Raw genomic sequence first — 22,809 nt, 5'->3', positions numbered from 1 at the left:
TTTTGGGTGAAAATATACTATCAGTTTGCTGGAATATCCCATTTCAGTGATAATTGTTTTTAAGAGATAACATTATCAGCTATTGGCTCCAATCCATCCTCCAGCTATTCTGTGTTCCCAAATGGTACAGAAAATTGGCAGTTCTCAGCTAAGCAGTGTCCTCAGATAAAACAAGAAAGGCTAATTCAAGTGCTCTGCCATTTCACATATTCTCACTTTCATCCCAATTTCATTCTAGGTATTCAATTATGCGGAATCTTTTATGACTTCTGTTTTACCTGAAACAAGTTATGTGTAATTAAATTCTGTGGTTCATACTGTCAAAAATCCAGAAAAGCCATTAGAATATTTACAACACATTTAACAAACTACCTTGTAACACTCTAAAACAAATGGATTTATTATTAAAATAAGCTGGGCTGGACTGAAATCCTCTTCACAAGATGCGAAATAACTAACATCTAAATTTAACTCTATTTTACTAGTAAGTATTCTTCTACTCTTAGTACATTTTTAAAATATACATTTAACATATAGTCTATTAAATCAGAGAAAAAGCAGTAAGCAGTCCATTAAAATAGATAACAAATCCAGTACTCCACAAAGATCTTTTTTGTAAAGCAAAGAACTTGTGCCAATATTATAATGACTTATAATTTTCTCAAATGAGTAAACAGTTTTCCATCTGCCCTGAGAAAAACAAAGCAAAAAGTTGTCAAAGCAGGCGCTCTTTAAGCGGGCCAGTTACATTAACCCATCCAACATCTGTTATTCCTAATAAATTTTTATATATATATATATATATATATTTAAATTGGTAATTCAGCATAGACTAGAACAGATGCCAGAAGAAAAAAGGAAGAAAAGATTAACAAAGTTTGCCTTTGTGACAAATTGAAAAGGGAACATAGCATTCTTCCCATTTCAGCTGCTGCTATAGCTGATTTTTTTTTCTGATTGAAGAGGAAAAGTTGATAAAATCTCTTGCACCAACAAACCTGATTATGTAGGAGTTTTTCTCTTTCCCCAACTGAGAATGCTGCAGGATATTTCTTTTCCCTATTTCTGTAGAGATTAGAATCATGTTACAGTGCTTTCCAAAGAATTATGCGCATTTATCTAATTGTAAAGTTTATTGTCATTGTACGTATATACACAGTATATTCATACAACAAACGATAATTAATGACAGGACAACCAGAAACTTTTTAAAACATCCCTCTTCTGCTTTATTGACAAGTAGATTGTTCAAAAATGTTCTCACAATTCAATAATTACAAAGACTTGAGACATACATTTAAAAAAAGAGTAAAAACCAGAAAAAAACCCCAAAGCAGTAGTGTCCAGCTCAAACTGAGCTTTATTAATCAAGAATCTGAGAAAGAGCAAATATTGTCAAACACTTAATGAAACAGAATTAAATGTTGACTAGAACCACTTGGTTTAAACTAGGGATAAGTGCATGTCCTATACAGTGTCTCAGGAAAGTGTTAGCCATTGGTATAGTATTAGCCCATAGAAACCAGATTTTAAAACAATTGACATCCAACTGTCATCAAATTGGCACAGAAGGCACACTAGTGTGACAATGACAAACTGAATATGCCAGCCATAGAATTAATTACACGCTTTAAAATGAAACATGATCACTAGGATGGGTGGGTAGGTAGTGTTACTAAATGTATAATACATGGAAGCATGAGATTAAATATACATGTAATATGTCACTGCTGCAAAATATACAGGAATGTGCTGTGCATTTCCTCCCCTACATATTCAGTACTTTTAATGAGCAATCATGGGGTTGGGATCATCATGCAGGTGAGGATATAATGAATTAAGGGAAGTGGGGGGAAAAAGACGAGGTACCCTCATATACACACCCTTCTAAGCTTCCACTTTGGTTACCAAGAAAAATCAGAAGCGATTTATTACTACACAACCTCTTCATACAAGCAGCCATCGGGGAGCAATCTCAAGAGAATGCTGGCCTAGTAAAACTTTTTAAAATGTAGTGTTATCTTTTTACTCTGAAAAAAAAAATCCAAGAGAAATTACAAAAAGGTTTGAGAAGATGAACTGCGAGAAAAACAGTAAAATCTGTTTTCCAACAGTATGTTGTTTTTTAAAAAAAGCCCTGTCCTAGCTAATCAGATTAAAAAAGTAGGGTAAGGATAAAACATTTCTGATAAGTCCTTTATGTACATGACTAAAATTTCAGTAGAAAGACATTTATACAGCGGAGAACGTATGTAATGGCTAAGTAAGTTAAAAGGCCACAATCTAGAACTTCTGTTTTCACTTTCCTGTTTTATTCTACTGAAGCTGAAATGGCCCTACAACTTCCTATCATCCTTCTAAATTTTGAAAAAAGAAAGAAACAATATATTTAGAATATATTTAGCCAAGGATGTAACTAGGCTGCTTTTACTTCATAGTATGCAAAGGTCTGCATTTTTTATTCTAAAAAGAATTTGCTGATAATGAGATATTACATTATCCTATAGAAAAATAATATTCCTGGTACTGTATAGTAGTAAAAACTATCAGCATCTCTCTTTTTTTTCAGCTTAAGTATGAAGATTTTATCAGTAGCCTTTACTGTATGTCATGAGAGTATCATAGCTGTGCAGAAATGGATCCACCTTGAGTGTAAGAGTGAACAGTTTACATTAAAAAAAAAACAATTTAGTTACTATAGCAATAAAGATCTCTTGCCTCCTTTTTATGCCCTCAAATCTACAATCTAGATACAGGAATTTACTTTTGTGCAATGCTAAAAATTAAGCATCAGTCTTGGCACTGTTGTTGGAGACAGATGTCCTGCTTTTGATGCTCCACGACGTAGCAGACAATCCCAAATGGGAAAAACAGTGGAGAGAGCTGCAGTGTTATGCATCACAGGTTGATTGGTCTAATCCATCTAGTGTCAGCTGATTCCTATGGGGAGAGTTGGGACTTGGGGGACCGCTAGGGTTAGAGCTGTTGGAAGGAGTTGAGTGTTTGGTAGAATCCGAATCAGGCTGTTAAAAAGGAACAGAAAAACAATATCTTCCAGTCACATTCTATTTCTAGACCAAGAACTGCAAAGATGAATCTAACAAAAGGAGAGGCCCAGCCAAATGCCCCTGAAAGGAATCCTTCTCCTCCTCATCTAACATCTCCCACCCTATTATGTGCCCTCAGAAGTCTAAAAATAGTGTAGATTTATTTTTCCTCCAATTTCCTCTTCAAAATCATATTTTCTCCTAAGTCTTTAACTTAAACCCTCACCTATATTCTTATATTCTTACAAAATTTCTGTTTGTATCTTTCTTCTCATGTTTCTTTTTGCTTTTTTTATTTAAATAAATGATATTCTGTCATTGATTACACTGATTAATAGCTCTGTTTAAATCACTACTAATCAGAAGAACGGAGTCCAGACGGTCTCAGAAGCCAATAGGAGCAATCAAATGTTCTAAAAAGAAACTTGCAGTTCACAAAAGCAAAAATATTAAAATCAAACAAATTAAATTTGAGAGGACTCCGTTCAGTACATTTATAGGTATTCATGAATTTGTTCACAGAACTATTTTATGAATAGCCTTCTCTATAACAGAATATTCCCCAATAACTTTAAGTTATAGGAGATTTTGGCCTTCGAAAATACAAAATTCTTAAGATCCTGACATAGTCTCATCAGGCAACTTCAGATATTTTAGTACCGATAAGAGAATATTTTAGCTCAAGATTTGAACTGTGGGGGTCCTTGCTGATTTTTTGAGCTTGGTGGGGTTATTTTTTGCTGATATTTCATTTACCAAATTAGGAAGCATTAAGATTAATGTATTTTAGTAGTAATTTTACTAAAACTACTAAACTACTGAACCTCAAAACCCTAAATATATTAAAGTCATGAGCAAATGTCCACTGTTCTTCACTAACAACCTTTCAATGAAAGAAAGTAGTAAGTTAGCCAGAACCTATGTCAATATACAGTGGGCATTTCCAGGGCAATAGATGTATAATCATAAATACAGCCTTCTAAAACGCTAAAAAGAAACTGTGGATATTCGTCATACTGATAAGTAACGTCTATACTACACACAAAACTGTGTGTTGCACATGCTCACAATATTTCATGGGATAACAAACTACAAATTTATCTCCATCGGGATCAGTTTCCTAATCACATGGAGAGTTTTAATTTTGCTTAGCAAGATGCAGTTTTTGCACAAAACGATGGATCTAAATTTTTGGTCTTCATTTCCCTTCCATCCATTCCTTTTCTTATGTTCTTTTGCAATAGGCAAAGAAAGATTCTGTTGGAATTATATCCTGAATTTGGTTTGACCTATAGCTGAACAAGAAATGTATGGCCAAACTATGCCAAATATGCAATTGTATAATTTCCTCAGGGCAGAATTCCACCATACTTAATTTGAGAACAGACTGTAAAGATAAAATTGACCGATGATCTTTTTTATTATTAAGTGGTACAAAAAAGAATTAGAGATTTATGAAGCAGTTAAATATATCCACAGCTCTGCCTTTGCATCCATAGCTCTTTTGTGAGATATCCTGCTGATAGCAGGCATTCAAAGCACTGTCCTTCCTTGGACAATTTTCTGATATTTTGGAATGCAGTTAATTATTCATAATGTTTAGCTTCATAGCAGATGCGTTATAGTGTCAGCCAGTTTAATTGGGAAAAGAAGAATTTATTTAGACAACAGATTAAATGGCTACACTGCTTGAAGATATACTTGTCAAGATTGTGCTATGGTTGTAAACACTGTATCTAATGCAGTTGTTCAGACAAATGCTGTAATAAGGCAACAATCCATAGAGTACAATCCATATACTGTTCTTTCTATATAAGCATACATACAAGCCCCCACATTAATTCAAGAACTAAATCTCATATGAACTCACTTTGCTTTTTCCCCAATGTATCATTGGATATTATTTGTTCTCTTTAATCCTAATGTGTAAGTCATCTAGAGATGCCTTTTTAATTGAAGCAACAGATAGCTAGATTTTTTTAAAATGCTGCCTAATAGTGTAGGGAATAAACTGAGGAAACCAGATTGGAATCCTTCAATTCATTCACTTGGGTCCATATATAGCAAAATATATGAACCAGTACTGTGTTTCCCCGAAAATAAGATCCTGTCTCATATTTTTTTGAACCCCGAAATAAGTGTTTGGCCTTATTTTCGGGGATGTCTTATTACTTTGGGGCATGTGGAGCAAGACGGGGCTCCTCTTGCCGTTTTACCTGATTTCCAGCTCTGTCTCCCTAACCCTAACCAGAGGAAATGGCGGGGACCAGCTGCGCATGCATTTAAATATTTTTGAGGAGGGCTTATAGAATAGAATAGAATTTTTTATTGGCCAAGTGTAATTGGATACACAAGGAATTTGTCTTGGTGCATATGCTCTCAGTGTACATAAAAGAAAAGATATGTTCATCAAGAATCATAAGGTACAGCACTTAATTATAGCCATGGGGTACAAATAAGCAATCAGGAAACAATTGAGCGCATGCGCTCAAAAGCCCGATTGGGCTTATTATCAGGGGATGTCTTATTTTAGGGGAAACAGGGTAAAACCAAGCCTATTAAGAATTTCTGGTGACAGATGCGTAACATCCAAAAGGACAGCTAAAATATATGCGGAGGAAACTGTATACCACGTTACAAAAAGTATGTATCTCTGAACATTCTCTTGGTAGAGGGAAACCAACTGTTTCCTATTACAGAAAACAGAAAAGCTGATTCAACTTCCAATGAGGAGAGAGCAGAGAAAAAAAGAGGTCCACAAGTCTTAAAATTGCCAAGATTGAAAACTCCTGCTCTAGTGTATCAACCATTTATCTAAATCCGCCTCACTATTTGAAAACCTGTGAGGATATAGATATTTATCTCACCTCTTTGTCAAACTCCTGATCTGGATCAGACATACTTCGCAAGGGCATGGCTGCTCCCTGGTCGCTGCCACCTGCAAAGCAAAGGTGTTTGAGAATCTCTCCTAGGAGAAGCTTATGAAGCTTATAGCTTTGAAAGAGATCTACTTCAGCTCTTACTTGAAGATGGCCATGAAATGTAGCTTTTATTTCTGTGAGGTGCTTGGCGTGAAATGTTGCTTGTTGGAGGACAAACCTTCTCATCTTGTGAAGAAGGTATACCAGTCTGTAGCAGAAATGTAACCAAACTCAATTAGATGGATATTTTCAACTTAAGTTTCTTTTTTAAATACAGAGCCTTTTAAAATATTTAAAACCTGAAATCAGTATAAGAAGCTCTTTCTTTTCTTTTTCTTTTTTTTACAAATTTGTTTCATCTTCATTACCGAGAATCATATAAAGCGAAGCATGTTGCTCAAGGAATCAGCGAGGGGATAAATATAGCCATTCCACCCCAAAAAGCAAGTAAAAGTCAGTATTTAAATCTCAGTTCTTTCCAGCAGCTGGAGACATTTTACAAAAGTTATTAGAAAAATAAGTCTGTTTGAATGAGCCACATCAAATTATCTTTTGCTTTATAGCTTTATTTCCCCCTTGAAAGCTAATGCATAGCCAAAGTTATAACTTAATGCCTTATTTTGGATTTGGTGACATTCTATTAATTGTGTGATCTTATTGATTTTGCCAGTGTGCTATTACAGTCTGATATTATACAGCATAAGGAACAGAATTTGATTGCAAATTATGCCTCTAGGCTTTCCAAATGATAAAATGGGAACATGATTTGCCTTTTACTTTTGCTGCATTTGGCAGCAATGACAGTAAATGCTGGCAGTTTGGTTGCAATGAAACAAATATTGAGTATTCTCCAATAAGCTTTCTCTTTGCCTCCTGCCACTGGAAGGATGGTTATTCTCTTATCCTAGATTATTAGCCTATTAGAGAAGACGGGATTTTAGATTTTGCACTGACAGCCTGCTGTTTTAACTGCGGAACTCAGGGCAGGAAAGCACAAGCTTATTCACACCGAGGTTAGCCAGCTGAGAGGTCTAATGCACACGATCATCCACTTCAGTTCCTAAAGAGCTGCTCCTACCCTTGCTACAGAAGCAGAGGAGGGGCAGGAAGAGGAGGAAAGCATTGAGGAGGAATGGTCACTCTGGAGAAAGAGATCAGCAGAGAGAGGGCTCATGTGATAGACGTGCTCAAAGCCTGTTGGAGATGATATCAGAGCAGAATGTCGGGAGGATGAGGGGGAAGGAAATTCGTTCTATTATTTTAGACAAAAGAAACAAGAAAAGGAAGGAGGAAAGAAGAGTTATTCAGAAACACTATCATACGCCTGGCAATTTACTTCATTTTCCATGTCCTTCCTGGCAACAGCTCTCAAAACAGCGTTACAGAGACTATTAAGATGTCATTTCCCATATGCCCACCCCAGAATGAAGGCCAAGGGTTGGGTTTGGATTCTCCCTTCTCTTTTCCTCTGCCTTCAGTCAGGCCTATTAACTAATGGGATCCTTTGTATTTTTTTGATTAGTGTCTAGTCTGTGACCATAGGAGTGTTGGAAAAGATGTAAATGGTAGAAGAGATTTTGGATTGAAATAGCTAACAAATTGTGAAAGGACGTCCCAAAGGTGCTTTTTTTTTTCCCCAAGAGGCAACTGGACTTCCTGGTTTTTCTTTGAAGACGTTTCACTTCTCATCCAAGAAGCTTCTTCAGGTCTGACTGGATGGTGGGGAATGGAAGGATTTATATTTCTTGCAGACAGTTGGTCATTTGCATTTTTTTAGAGAGTCGTTGAGGACACCTGGAGGTTTATCTGTGTCATCAAGGTCACCTGAGAGGGGGGATATGATAACATCTATCTCCAATCTACAACACAGTCTTTTCAACAGTACCAAGAAGACTCCGCACCCATTTACGCCACTCAGGTGACCCTGATGACACAGATAAACCTCCAGGTGGCCTCAACGACTCTCTAAAAGAATGCAAATGACCAGCTGTCTGCAAGGAGTATAAATCCTTCCATTGCCCACCATCCAGTCAGAAGAATGGAGAAGCTTCTTGAATGAGAAGGGAAACATCTTCAAAGAAAAACCAGAAAGTCCAGTTGCTTCTTGAAAAGGAAAAAGCACCTTTGGGACAACCATGACTGGGATGACTGAGAATCTCCATAGACATTGTGAAAGGAGTATTTATTTATTTATTCAATGCACAGGTAGTCCTCAACTTATGACCACAATTAAGCCCAACATTTCCATTGCTAAGCAAGGCAGTTGTTAAAGGAATCCAGCTCCCCCCCCCAAATTTTCTTGTGAGAAACTGCCTAGGAAGGTTACAAAGGGTGATTGTATGATCCCGGGACAATGCAACTTCGTAAAATACATGCCAGTTGCCAAGTGCCCAAAATTTGATCACATGAGCATGGAGCTACAGCAACAGCAATGTGAAAAAATTATCATAAATCACTTTTTTTCAGTGCCTTTGTAACTTCGAGCGGTCACTAAACAAATGACTGTAAGTTGAGGGCTACTTGTATAAGGCTGCCCACTTATGTGTGACCTCTGAGTAGCACACTATTAAAATAAATTAAAAGAATTAAATGAAAAGTAACAAAGATTTTAAAAAAATTAAAACACAAACAGTTGATAAATAACCAGAATCACTAATACAACCAAGTGTAAGAGACTGAATTCCAGCCAACCTCTAAATTCTTTACAGGAACCACCTTAGGCCTGCTTAATGATTTCAATTACCCCTCAGAAAACAAACTGTTTTGACTGCAAAACTCCTGGCCAACTTGTCCTCTGGCAAATCAGCCGAGCAAAGGCTTTCCCTAGGAACATTTTTTGGGGGGTTGTTTTACCAATGGCAGATCCATGAGCACTTGCATTCCATCTCCTGGTCCCATATGAGCCACATGGTTGAAATTGGTGGGGTTGGAAATCATTCTGGATCTGAGCTCGGGGTCTCGGAGCATCTCTCTGAATGAACAAAGGGTATCAAATAATGACTTTTCAGCATGGGAAAGATTCCCTTTCCACCCAGGTTGTGACAAAAGCAGGCAAGCCTTACCGTCTTTGTTGTAATCTTTCTTCTTCAGGAACTTTAAAGACGAATCGTCTTTTGCTTCTAGTACGGAGCATTTGCTTTTTGCTGTTGTCAGATGTTTCTGGCACACTAAGAGCAGCTCCTCCTGTAAAATATATATACTGCAATTACATAGCTAAGATACAATCTCCTACAGGCTGCTCTCCAGATTTTCATCTATTATATTGTGGAGATCTCTAGATCTGCATAGCCCCATTACACATAAATCACAGATTGCTTTCTAGAACTGTTACTTGACTGCAAGATGTGCATACTTTAATTTTAGTAATGTTTTCCATAGAGGGCTGTGCGAATAAGAGACTTAATTCAGTCATTTTACAGAAGAGTTTCTACTCCTTGGTTTCTGGTACCTTCAGGTAAGGGCTGGGGAGTGTCTCCATCATATGCCACTAATCATGACAATACCAGCCTAATTGACCCATAGTCTTATTTACGCAAATACAACCATCTCCTTTTAGCTAATTAAGTCAATACAATTAAAATAAATTAAAAAATACAATTAAAATAAAATAGTGTTAATATAAAATAATAGCATCTATTAAAACCTTAATAGATGCCTAATATTTTTAGTGAAGCACTAAAAAAAACAGAGTAAATCCTACTATCTATTTTTTTTTTTGAAATAAAAGCCACTTTATTTCAGTCTTTTCCTTGTCATGCTATGTTCAAGTCATGATAAAAACTAAAATATAAATAGGTACAATATACTAAATTAAAATTAGACTCCCCAAAATTCAACGAGAATAAGCCCCTCTCCACCCGTCTACCAACCTGAGAACTTGTTCTTGAAATAAATTAACCGAGGAGGTTCACAGCTAAGGAGATTCAATGTGCCATTAACATTTAGAGGTCGGATCTGTTATCAAGGCAAAGTGAGAGAAGCTTTTTAGACTTCAGTACAATGCAATGAAGTTTTCAGAAAATTATAAAGCACATTTTACTCTACACTCAAGATACTAACCTTTCTTAAACCAATAGTTTGGACCCATTCCATAGTGTTAACATCAAAAACATCAACCCCATATTCACTGTACACTGTTAAATAGGATGGATTGCAACCTGGAGAGAAAAAAACCAAAATCTCTTATGGCTCCATATATTTGAGATAAAACTGAGCACCTCAGTGTTTACCGCTGCTGTTTCTCAAGCTGATTAATACTGGAGAACGGTATCTTATGCAAAATTTTCATGAGCATCGAAAATCCTTGCTGGAGCTATTCCACTTTTGACTGCAGGTGGGCACTTGAATTTTGAAAGAAACAGATAAAGTCAAAATTCTGGCCCAATAGCTAGCACTTTATACAAAAGAAATATTACATTTATATACTTACTTAATTTATATCGTACCTTCAAGTTTAATCAAATACTCAAACTTCCATATTTAAACATTCATTTTGAATATATAACAGGGGATCAAATAGGTCTAATGAATAATGGTGTTTACTTACTATGTTTTCAGAAGGTTTTACATAATAAACTTCTGCCTGATATTCAATCACTCTAGAAAGCTAGTTATGCTCATTAAAAAAAAGCAACTCCTGTGGCCATATAATTATCTCATATTTCTATCTGATACTCAAAAGGAAAATTTGCTCTAAACACAGAACCTCCCATAGATAGCATTTTTGACAGCACATTAACTGAAGCATTTCCCATTCAGTGGTTAGATTTCAGTTTACCAGCAAAAACCTTTCAGTTTAATAAAAGGATGGCATTTATTTTTGAATATCATACCAAATCACCTTTCCCTTATTTTGTAACAGTAGATTTCATACATATCTTTAAGGGCTTCTCTTGCAATGGATTCATATATTCTGGCTGGGATGAAGGGCAGCCATTTTAATTTGAGTATTCAAGTATTTGCAGGCTGATTAATATTATCTCCAATTTTGATGGAGGGCAAAGCAAAATAGCAAGAGTTAAAAGCAACCCCAGATGAAAGCAAGCGTCACCAGAAGAACCACAGAGTAGCATTTAACATCAGCAAAACCCTTCCCCCACCACACAAAAAAAGAGGGCTAGGGAAGAGGGAACTCCCTCTTTGCACCAACCACACCAGGGTCACAAATTCATACAGTACAGTGAGTAATAAAAGTAAGGTGAGTAACTTTCTGTCTATATTACTAAAAGCAAAGTTGTAGGAGGAACCTGCTTTTTCTTAGGACTCTGAAGTGGCTGATTTCACACTAAGACTAGGCTCATATACCACACTAAGCAATACATAGAGTGAAGCATGGCTTATACTACTGGCAGGCAACAAGAAAAAGGGTTGAATCAAATCCAGCACACTATTTCTGTAATTGTTAAATAGTTTCTTCTTCAAAATCTGGAAGCAAGCTTAGAGAGCATGTAAATTAGGCACCACGCTGAGTCAAATCGGCTATTGGGCCTATCAGTTGTTCACAAATTGAAGTAAAGCAATCAAAGATACAGAAACAGAAAAACATATACATACTACACGCAACGGGAGTCGCGGGCCACATTAGTTCCTGCATGCGTGACCTTCGACCTTGTGCATCAACGTATACTCCCAACAGGCTGAAGCAAAGTAGGTATTCCTCATTGCTGAGCTCCACAGCACAAAGGGTATCAAAAGACTGTTGCGAGAGGAATGCAAGTGAAGAATCAGTGGGATTTATCAGACTTATAGACTGTCCATCTCCTTGGATGTTCAATAAAGAGAAACCGGATGGGTAGCCAACACAAAGCCTGTCTCTGAATACCGCCATCCATTGTACATGGCCAGGAGCTTGGATTTCATTGAACTTTTTATGGAAAGGTTTAGTTCTGTGAATCTCATAGCAGAGAATCTGTCGCTTAACGGCCACAAACAAACTTGGTAAGGAACTCTTCTTCAGCACTCCAGTTGTAATGAACTGGCAGCCTTTTGTTTCAGGAAGTTTGACATCAAAGCTGCTTTCTGATCCATCCAGGGAAGACCAAGGATACAAGTGAACATGATGATTCCGACCACAAATGAGAACAATTATTTTCTCTTTGGGAACAAGCTCTATCTGGTAGACTTTCTTGCAATCAGCAGCTCGAACAATCACTAGGGAAAATAACAGATGCACGTAAGAACATGTATGTGTTGAGCCATGATATGTTAACAATGTAATTGTTTGAGAAATATGTAATCTTTTGCTGTAACAAAGACATAGTTTCACCAGCACAAATCTTCATTGTGAATTTGAACAATTGCATCAAAACAACAGTCAATCAATCAATCAATAACAAAGCCACACAGTTTTATCATAGCAGGAGCAAAATGTTTCATTTTAAACACATATGGAGCTGCAAGTTTATCCTGAAAATGAAAATCTAAGCAATTATGGATTGTTTCCTGAAAAAAAGGATCCATGACACAAAATCTCATTTCCCAATCATTTTATCAATAGAAACCTTCACACTGCCCAGGAGAGGAGTAGGAACAAATACTAGGAAAAGATAACAATTGTTATTCATACAGAATTTTGAAACAGTACAAATAAAATCAAAACTAAAGTGCAATGGACAAGCAAAAATAAGAGGAGTAATGAGCCAAGGTGGCGCAGTGGTTAGAGTGCAGTACTGCAGCTACTTCAGCTGACTGCTAGTTCAGCAGATCAGCGGATCAAATTTCACCGGCTCAAGGTTGACTCAGCCTTCCATCCTTCAGAGGTGGGAAAAATGAGGACCCAGATTGTTGGGGGCAATATGCTATCTAGTATACTGTCTTTGGTGTAAACCGCTCAGAGTCCTCGGAGAGTGGGCGGCATAGAAATATGACTAATAAAATAAATAAAATAAAATAAATAAATAAATTGTAAACGTTCAGAAAAAGTTAGCTTTTAAGATATTTAGAAGGCTATGCTAAGATTGTATGTATTTTTCTATCTTTTGCTCCTTCTCTGTTATGGAGAAGGTTCCAGAATGTGAGTAATTCTACTGAAAAGGCCCTCTTTACTGGAAAGCTTAATTTCCCTAGAGAATCAGAAGATTCTGAGTTCCAATAGCTGGGGTTATACATGGGTAGTCAAGTATTTAAACATCAGGTAAAAACCCTTTGAATTGGGCTCAGAAACCAAATGGCTTCTGCTGCAGGTATTTTAGGATAAGTATTTTTTTAAATATGCTGTCAAAAGTCTGGCAGGTATATTAGCTAAAGCTTCCGAACTGTCTTCAAAGATACTTCTGTACAAAGATATTACAATAGAGAAGCATGGAAAGTGTAAAGCATGCCTATTTGAATAATCTTCTTTTCTTTGGTACAGAGAAACATGATATAATTTATATTTAACTATCAATAATTCTCTAGAAATCGTGATTCAAAGAATTACACCATTACTTCTTTTGGCATTGTGCAAAATGTGTCTAGGTATGAAACCTATACCATGCATAACTCTTAAGATTGGCCATATGAAAATCACGCATACTTGCAGAATATAACGGATCAAAAGTCTCAAGAAAAACAGATTCTCGTATCTGCTTCTGTCCTGTAAACTCAAGAGAGCCCCTTTCTAGAAATTAGTTAACAAATCATAAAAGTCTCTTCCCCATGTTCAGCATAATAAATACAAGCATAGAAAGAGAAATATTGCTCTGGAAATCAGAAATGAATTTTCGATAAAGAAGAGTAAAAAGGGAAAATTTAGTTGATGGGTAGAATTATTTCAATTATCCAAATACATTACATCCAAGTTACAGGGTATTAAACATTACTGCTAATATTTGAAGTCCTTCCAAAAGTCATAATTATTCTGAGGCATTAGCTTCTGAGGTTCATGGAACTGGATGACATAGTAGCAGGATTCCTGCGCTGTAGTGCTTGGACATGCCTTAAAAAACCTCCAGAGTAGCCAAGAAAAACTGCTTTAAACGAATAGCCCCTGAAGGCTATTTGCTATTCGGCAACTGATGTAAATACAAACAAGGTAGAGAAAGCATGCAAAACACAGCTTCTGGAATTCTTTCTAACCCCTTAATAATACTAGCTCCACTTATGTGACTAGGAGGAAGGAGAAAAAGGATGAAGCAAATGACATAATTCCTTTCCAACATTCTTTTGGATTAGAAAGAATAAAAACGAATGATATTTCCTCTTTACTCTCACATACTATCTTGCAAATTAATATTATTGTGAATCTGCCTGGATGGGTTACTTGAGGATTTATAGCTATACAGCATGAATATATATGAATTATTTTTTAATTCTCTATTTCTTGCCTTTTTTAATACAGAGGAAAGCGCCCAAACACTAATAAAATGGGTTTCATGAAGACATTACCAAAATGTTTTGATCAGTAGACAGAATAACAGGAAATGGAGATGTACTCTGTCTTGGATGATTTTGTACTAATTAGTTTGCCAGATTGCCAAAAAAAAAAAAAAAAAAAAAAAAAGCTAATGAGGAATAGATCTGGATGGGAGACTACATCAGAAACCCATGGCTTTAGGCTAGTTTGCGAAGTTGAAAATATATATTTGAAAAGGGCAATAACAAACTATTTCTTTACTGTTGCCAAGTTGGGGAGGGGGGGAACATTTGGCATATCTATCTAGTCATCAGGAGCCAAGTTCAACTTGATGGAGACAGTTTTTATAGTTTGGGAATGCTTCCCATGCTCAAATGGCTAGCTTTCCTACTTTTCATTTTCTAGCTTTAGTTAGTGTGCATACTATCCTACTTTCCAGATAAAACAGATTTGATTTTGCTCCCACAAGTCCTAATCAAATCCAGACCAGATTAGCCCAACATGCCAAAAATCACATGCTTTTGGAAAGCATTCAGAAAGTTCTGATGTTTATAGAATATATAACTAAATTAATTTCTGGGGCAGAGAAGCTATTTATCATCTCAGTTTTGTTCTATCTACACCCTCAAGTTCATTTCCAAACCTAACATATTGTATACACATGTACACACACACATGTACACACACAAGTGTACACCCACCCATCCACCCTCAAATTATTCCTATTCAGGATAAGCTAAACATTATGCAAGTGAAGAAGAGGAATAATAAATACCAACATGAAATAAAAGTTCTTGCAGTCTCTCAGTCTTGCAGTCAGCAAGTCTCTCACCTGGCAGCAAGAACTTGCTGGCTGCCAGAAAGAAAAAAAGCCCAGAATCGAGTGGATGTGATTCCACTGAGCTAGGGCTGCAGAAAAACCTTGGTTACGTAGGAAAAACCTGGATATATATATATATATATATATATATATATATATATATATATATATATATATATCATATCATATCATATCATATCATATCATATCATATCATATCATATATCACATATCACATATCAGGTTCTACAATTTCCCAGCCAGCATAGTACTTGAAGTCCATGTATGGACTGTATGTCCATGTATTTTGCTTCTTTAAGTTTCTTAAAGTTGCTTCCATCCTTGCTTTCATCATAACATTACATTCCTGATTTTTAAACTTATAACCTCTTTATGAGGATCTGATCAGTTTTCTCTTACTGTAATTTCTTTGGTTTTTCCTTTTCCTTCACCCCATTCACTTTCCCTTCATACAATTGTTTGCAATTCAATTCACATTCATTCTTTCTGTATCACCAAACTATCTCAGCAAAGTTATTTAATATTCATTGGTTCTGGTGCCACTTTGTGGCCATGCTCCAAAATTGTGTGCTTTTCCCCCCTGCAACTGAACTTATGGAAAGAGGAATGGGGGGCGGGGGGGGGGCAAGAGAGGAAGAGAAGAATGTATGATTATTTGTGTAAAGATAAAAGACTGGATTTGAAAAGCTGTTTATTCTAGATTACCTAAAACTTCCACAGTATTCCAAAGGGTACTTCTGTGATGAATTTTATTATGTCAAAAGACAAATCACCCAGAGATACAGCTTAGTGCCCAGGTTCTTTTTTTCCAAGCAAGGTACAAAAGTAGCTTATCAGCTAATTAGGGCGTAGTAGTGAACAAACCAGATTAGCCTCTATGAATATGCATTTGCTGTCAAATGAACAAATGCCTTTTGTGAAAGGTAAGAGCTGTGTCATCCAAAATGTCCCATGAAAATGACCATTTAACAGTTCATTAAATAAGCTGGTATTCTGTGTTTTCATCTCTTGTCAGACAAGCAAATTCTATATAAGGAAATACTGCAAATAATCAAGAATTAACTGATAGAGCTCATTCCTTGGCATATATATATCTGCTAAATGCAATCAAGAATTTACTTACCATCACGGGTGACCTCTATGACATAGAGACCTTCATCTGAGCCAATTGCTATTCTATCTCGATCTATTTGTAACAAGGTGAGAAAAATAATTATTAATATAAATATTCATTCTAACCCTGGTTTCTACTCTTTTATAGAAAGCGTCCATTTGATAGATGAAATATGCATATGCTAAAAGAACTGCACTGGATACCATTTTGTGGTATCAAATTATCAGACCTCAATAATAATGTAATTCAATCCAAGTCTAAGCAAATGAAAAGTCCACAGAATTTAATAAAGCTTGCTCATAGGAAAGTAGGTATAGCAAAGGAGAACTTGGGAGGAGACTGTCTATGGAGATTCTCAGTCATCCAGGTCATGGTTATCCCAAAGATGCTTTATCAAGAGCAATTACACTTTCTTATTTTTCTTTGAAGATGTTCCGCGGAAGAAGGTTCTTGGATAAGAAGCGAAACATCTTCAAAGAAAAACAAGAAAATCCAGTTGCCTCCCGATAAAGCGCTTCTGGGTTTGGAGGAGACTGTGCTCCAAGATTTTTCTATTTTGGAGCTTAAATTGGTAGAGATGAAGGACCAGATTTTTCACTAAACGTTGATCTCATGATCTCTATAACCAAGACTGTAATACTGGGTTAATCCCATCCATCTCATCCCATCTCCCGAAATGAGGAAAAATAGTTCTATTCCAGAAGATTTAAAGAAAGTGGAATATTTTTAAATAGTTGGGTAGCAGTATGCTTTCTCATTTCAAATTGCTGTTAATATTCTGCTCTCTTACTACTCTAAAATTATTATATATGGCGCTAATATAATCCTTTTGGTTCTTGCAGATGGCAACTGTCCATAAGAAGGAATTAAGGTAGGCAGGCAGGCAAACAAATGATGACTCCAAATGAGAAGGAAATATAACATTTGAGTTTTTATAACATATAAAAATTTCAATTTCAATTGAACAGTGTGTTGTCTAGGTACAAATCATTTTAGGAAATAATAGTCAAAGTATTTACAACAGTATTCATTACATTAGAATTAATTATAACAATATTAATATTAATAATGACAATATTTGTTTAACCAATTTAACATACCTTCCTTATGTTACTGATCCTTCTATATATTTCCCTGTTTCTAGCCCATTTTTGTCAGCTAACCATTGATAAAATAGGCCCCAAGTCAAAAAATATTCAGTTTCTTTCTTTTCCTTAATTATAAGTGTTAGCTTATCAATTTCTGCACATTCTAGATACTAGATTTAAACATTTTCATCCGTTGTTTGTTAATGTACTTAACAATTTTATTTTAGCACAATAAGGGATGGGACGAAAACTGAGTCAATGCATCTAAGCATTGCTAATATCTACTTCAAGTAGTGAGAAACATACATCAATTCGTTTTATCAGTCAATCACTGAATTTCATGCTACTAATTTTTCCTGTCAAGAGATGAAAATAAGAAACAATATATTTAGAGATGGCAATGTATCAGTCTCAATTACATTTGTAATGTTACACATTCAGAGTGTCTTGTTATATTCCAACATACCTATAATAGTAGCAGCTAGGCTGGTTTTAATGAGAGGCAGCGTACTGTCATAGGCTTCCTGCGGAATATGTATAACTTGATTTCTGAGTTTATTTTTGTGCAGAATAGATTGCAGTCCCTCTAGAATTCCAACCCACTTTCGCTTTTCATTCTCATTTTCTGTTAGGATCAGCAGAGAGCAGGTCTTTGAAGGAGAGCCTAAGAGAGAAGCTGTCACCTTGAGAACAAGAAGACAGAAAAGGAAAATAATTGCATGAAATTCACCCACATGAGACATGCCTCAATTAAAGCAAGGTGGCAAAATGGAAATGTATGCTAGTCAGACAAAGTGTTTTTCAAAATGGCCTGCTTCAGACTGAGCCTTCTGTAGGCAGCATGAATAAATGAAGTGGCAAAAGAGAGAAGGGATAATGACACTCTGATTTCTTAGAAGCCATCTACTCTGCAGATATTAACATAGGAGGGATTTGTTCAGTGTTTTCTCCCGCCTCACCCAACTTGGAAGTATAGACAATCATCTTCATTCTTAGCCCTGATTTTGGGCCTAAGACTATGAAGCAGAAGAGAGACTGTAAAGTTCATGTTCTTGGGGGAGGTTGATTAGATGATATAGCTCAAAATCCTTTGCATTAGGCAAGTTGGTTTGGAATAATGAGAGTTGAAATAACATGCAAGGCACCACATTGTGTTTGGATTTAATTTCAATGAATTCATTTCTAGTTTATATTTAATTAATTACCAATACAAATTTACTGGCAAATCTCTTTTACTCTTTTTTGTAGAGTATGCCAGAAATATTGCTACAAACAGTGACGTGGAGACAATCACATACTGTATTTACTCATGTGGTTAATCAGAAATTCTTGCTTCATTTTAGGAGACCAGTTGGCATCGCGGCGGGAACGGTTTAGAAATAGTGGAGCTCCACCGAGCTCCATGAAAACTGGCCGGTATTTGTTTGCCGGGAGACCCTATGGGGTCAAAGCCATCCTGGAGGGGTGGTGAAGAAAGGAGAGGTGCTTTGTTGATCACGAGGAAACCGCAATTGCCTCATTAGATCCAAAGAAAACTCTCCCGAACAGCAGCAGGGACGACGGCCATTTCGGTAAGTCACAAGCTGTGACAACTGGGACAATAAGATTATGTATTGGTAAGGGCCTTGGTGGCGCAACAGATTAAAGCACTGTTAAGTAACACCAGCTGCCTGCAATTACTGCAAGTTCAAATCTCACCAGGCTCAAGGTTGACTCAGCCTTCCATCCTTTCGAGGTAGGTAAAATGAGGACCCGGTTTGTGGGGGCAATAAGCTGACTTTGTATAAAAAGAACACCGCTTGGGGGGGGCGAAAGCCCTACTAAGCAGGTATATACAAAAGTATGAAGGCTATTGCTTAACGCATTGTAAGCCACCCTGAGTCTCCGGAAAAGGGTGGCATATAAATCGAACCAATAAATAAATAAATAAATAAATAAATAAATAAATAAATAAATAAATAAATAAATAAATAAATAAATGTATGTATGTATGTATGTATGTATGTATGTATGTGCTGGAGCGGTTTGTGGACAGAGCATTGAAACTGGGTGAGATAACTTCCAACTTTTACTTTAGAGATTTAACCCAAATAAAAGAAATTATAATCATATTAACCAAATTAAGGTTAGAAGGTGGAAGACTATGATTAGGTATACTTAATTATATTATTGTTATTATTAACTGTGCAAAAAGTATATTGAAACTTATAGCTCTTAAGGACTATAAATTTAGGGGACTTGGAGATATAATTCCTGGACTGATTAAACCGTATTCATAATTGGCCTTATTGGTGATCCTAGATAATTGGGATATTGGAATTATGGTGGAATATTGAGTAATTTTTAATACATTAAACAATTAGTGACTCAACAGGGGACAAAAAAATACATTGTATGAAGAAATATTATTGATGATGTTTCAATGTATTTATGAAGAAGTGACAAAGAATCATAAGGAGAGAATGGTATTGTTTAAAGACAAAGATGTAAATGTAGAAGAACCCCAACAAATTAGGGGGGGAGATGAGTACAAATTGGGAAATTAGTATTACACACACTGATATATAATAGAATTTATTATAATTGCAATGTGCCTGTTAAGGTTAGAAGTGGGAGACTATGATTATGTATATTTAATTGTATTATTACTGTTAGCATTGTGTAAAAAGTATATTGACCCAGTCAATACACTGTCCACAAAATATGTATGGCTGTTAAAGGGAAATTACAAATAAAACATATATATATATATATATATATATATATATATAAATAAAATTAAAAATTAAAAAGCTTCGGATGCTTACTTTCTTTCCAATTAAATTCCTTTCTAATTTATTCCAATTAAGTTAAAACTTCCAGTCCTTTGGCAAACTCAAAGGACTCAGCCTTCTTTATTCCAATTCACTGAGCAATGTATATGCATTTGATATGTTTCATTTCCCATACAAATGACTTCCTCATAGTTCTCTCTCTATGCATTAATAAGATTAGCTGGTGCTCAAAACAAGAGCTTTTGCACTTATTTTGTAATTTATCAGGCTGCTTATATAAGGGCACTCTCACTGTGACTCTCATCTTTAGTAGAAATGGGTCAACAAACAATAGGTAGAGTTAAGAAATGGTTTTAAATAGTCCAAACCTGTGAATATGTTTATAAAACTCAATAGAGGAGACATACTTATGAAGAAGTGCCACCAAGAGCCTTGGTGGTGCAGCAGACTAAAGTGCTGTTAAGTAGCACCAGCTGCCTGCAATTACTGCAAGTTCAAATCTCACCAGGCTCAAGGTTGACTCAGCCTTCCATCCTTTCGAGGTAGGTAAAATGAGGACCCGGATTGTGGGGGCAATAAGATGACTTTGTATAAAAAAGAACACCGCTTAGGAGGGGCCGAAAGTCCTACTAAGCAGGTATATACAAAAGTATGAAGGCTATTGCTTAACGCATTGTAAGCCGCCCTGAGTCTCCGGAGAAGGGCAGCATATAAATCGACTAAGCTCAGAAAGCACCAAGGACTCCTCATTTATAAAACTTGTATAAAAACTATTCTATTCAAATGTATATCTACAGTAGTGACACCTAATTCTTGTAGGTATAATTCAATTTTGCTTTAAAAATTAAAATGTGGGAGTTCAATGATAGTAAAAACACCATGAAGGTTCCAGATTCCTAGAATTGACCCAAGTAAAATTAAATTACTTATAAATAGAGTATGTGTTGAAGAAAACTCATGGTTCTGTCCAACACATATTCTCTTCATAATGAACATAACCTGGTTGCAGTGTACTCTGTAATGTTAATTCAGACATAGAACTTTCTATTACTTCACTTTCTTCAACACAGTACAAATTATTTTATTATTTATTTTACCATAATTTTAGATTGAATTCTTGCCCCTAAAATATTTCCAGATATGGATGCTCCTAGTTCATTGGTATATGTATTATGTGTAATAAAGCCTTCCTTATTACTTGACATCATGGTGGTTTAAGGTAATCTGGCAATGAAATTAGCATCCTGAGACACTTTGGTAACCTGGAATTTATCTACATTTTAAAAAAATAAAATATGACCTATAAACCGGATAACAAAACCAAAATATAATTATGTTGGCTATCTGCAAAATAAATATTTCACCTTCTTGATTCAGACTAGACAATCTCTTCCCAAAAGAGAAGTGAAAGATATCAAGCTGCATACACACACAAATAAATGTGTATCATATAATTGCATAAACTAGCTGAACATGTTTCACCACTGTCTTATCACCCTTTTAGACAGATTCTAAAAGAAATTTAGAAAACAACTAGAATATAATAAAATATATTGCTTTGACTAAATTATTATAAAAAGATTGTAAACTCACAATCAATCTTTGATAGGGTAGCTATGGAAACCTAAAAGTTGTTTTGCCTAGACTGGAAAATTCTGTAAAACTTTATTTTTTATCAATCACGGCTAAGTAAAACATGAATTGTATTTGTACAAATTAGTCAAATGATCATACCCTGAATATACAAGGAACATCTTTACGGGTTGCATGTATAACATCCGATGCTAGGACAGAACTCACACAAAACTCTTCATCTCTGGAAAAAAACACAACACTACATGTTATTAAATTTAAACTACATATCCTTGCAAAGATTATTAACAAGAAATTAACAAATTAATTGATAAAATTTGAATCACTAAGTTAAAGAGCTTTGGTCTACAGATTTATGATATTATTTTCTACCAGAAAAAATCAAGAGCATGTGAGAACATAAACCTATTCTCTCATACCTTATACAAATGTGGCCTACACGTTTGTCAAAATGATACACAATGTATCAAAGCATGCTATGTAACATCAAAGAAAATTCAGCGATTGTGTCATTCTTCACTTGCTAATTTTTCTCTGACACAATCAAGCTTACAAAAAGATGTGGCTTAAGGTTGCAAACCTGAGATCCATAACCTGACTTGCAACAACTCCTGGCTGAGTGGATTTTCCTTCAGGCACATCATAGAGGAAAAGTTTACAGTCACAGACAACTGCATAAACCCGCTGCCATCCTTTCTTAACTCCTGTTGGCTTTGGGACCTGTAAATGTAGAAATATATTATTCATATCATAAAAGGGGGCAAAGACTCATTTTTATTTATTAAATTTATTGTTTTATTCATTAAATATATATACCATCTCACCACTGAAGCGACTCATAAAAATATTTCCAGGGATTTCCAACAATATATACTTTTTAAAATATTGTAACTTCTTCATTTTAGATATACAATGGCTGCAAACAAATCAATCAATTAACAAATTGATCAATAAATATGATTGGCTTCCCTAAGGAACCTGAAGTGATCTTTCGAATGTTATGAGTCATCTCTTCATAGGAAATTAAGTTGCATGACACTCATTTTCTCAATAGCTGAATTTGCAAATAATATTAAACCACAATTTAATCAAATAAGCA

At 35.6% G+C, this 22,809-nt stretch overlaps 1 protein-coding gene across 3 annotated transcripts in view; it reads right to left on the bottom strand.

Annotated features, from left to right (window-relative positions):
• Positions 1-1,202: 1,202 nt before the first annotated feature.
• CDC42BPB (CDC42 binding protein kinase beta) overlaps positions 1,203-22,809 on the bottom strand; it is a 95,976-nt gene continuing 74,369 nt past the window's right edge. For 2 of the 3 annotated variants that reach the window (XM_034418525.3, XM_034418526.3), the window contains 12 exons: positions 22,291-22,430; positions 21,852-21,933; positions 17,810-18,026; positions 16,265-16,327; positions 11,522-12,118; positions 10,028-10,125; positions 9,838-9,922; positions 9,031-9,151; positions 8,822-8,939; positions 6,071-6,176; positions 5,915-5,985; positions 1,203-3,023 (listed from right to left, as the gene is read on the bottom strand). In XM_034418525.3, coding sequence (XP_034274416.2) covers positions 2,892-3,023; positions 5,915-5,985; positions 6,071-6,176; positions 8,822-8,939; positions 9,031-9,151; positions 9,838-9,922; positions 10,028-10,125; positions 11,522-12,118; positions 16,265-16,327; positions 17,810-18,026; positions 21,852-21,933; positions 22,291-22,430 — 1,830 coding nt within the window. In that variant the 3' untranslated portion in view covers positions 1,203-2,891. Of the gene's footprint in view, positions 3,024-5,914; positions 5,986-6,070; positions 6,177-7,046; positions 7,221-8,821; positions 8,940-9,030; positions 9,152-9,837; positions 9,923-10,027; positions 10,126-11,521; positions 12,119-16,264; positions 16,328-17,809; positions 18,027-21,851; positions 21,934-22,290; positions 22,431-22,809 lie in introns of all 3 variants that reach the window. The other variant, XM_087872100.1, reaches the window with a different exon arrangement.

The sequence above is a fragment of the Pantherophis guttatus genome, chromosome 1, assembly GCF_059756535.1.
Source record: "Pantherophis guttatus breed Tessera chromosome 1, ASM5975653v1, whole genome shotgun sequence".
NCBI classification, from domain to species: domain Eukaryota; kingdom Metazoa; phylum Chordata; class Lepidosauria; order Squamata; family Colubridae; genus Pantherophis; species Pantherophis guttatus.
Note: the sequence above shows the minus strand (reverse complement) of the source record. Positions and strands in the feature narration are given on the sequence as shown.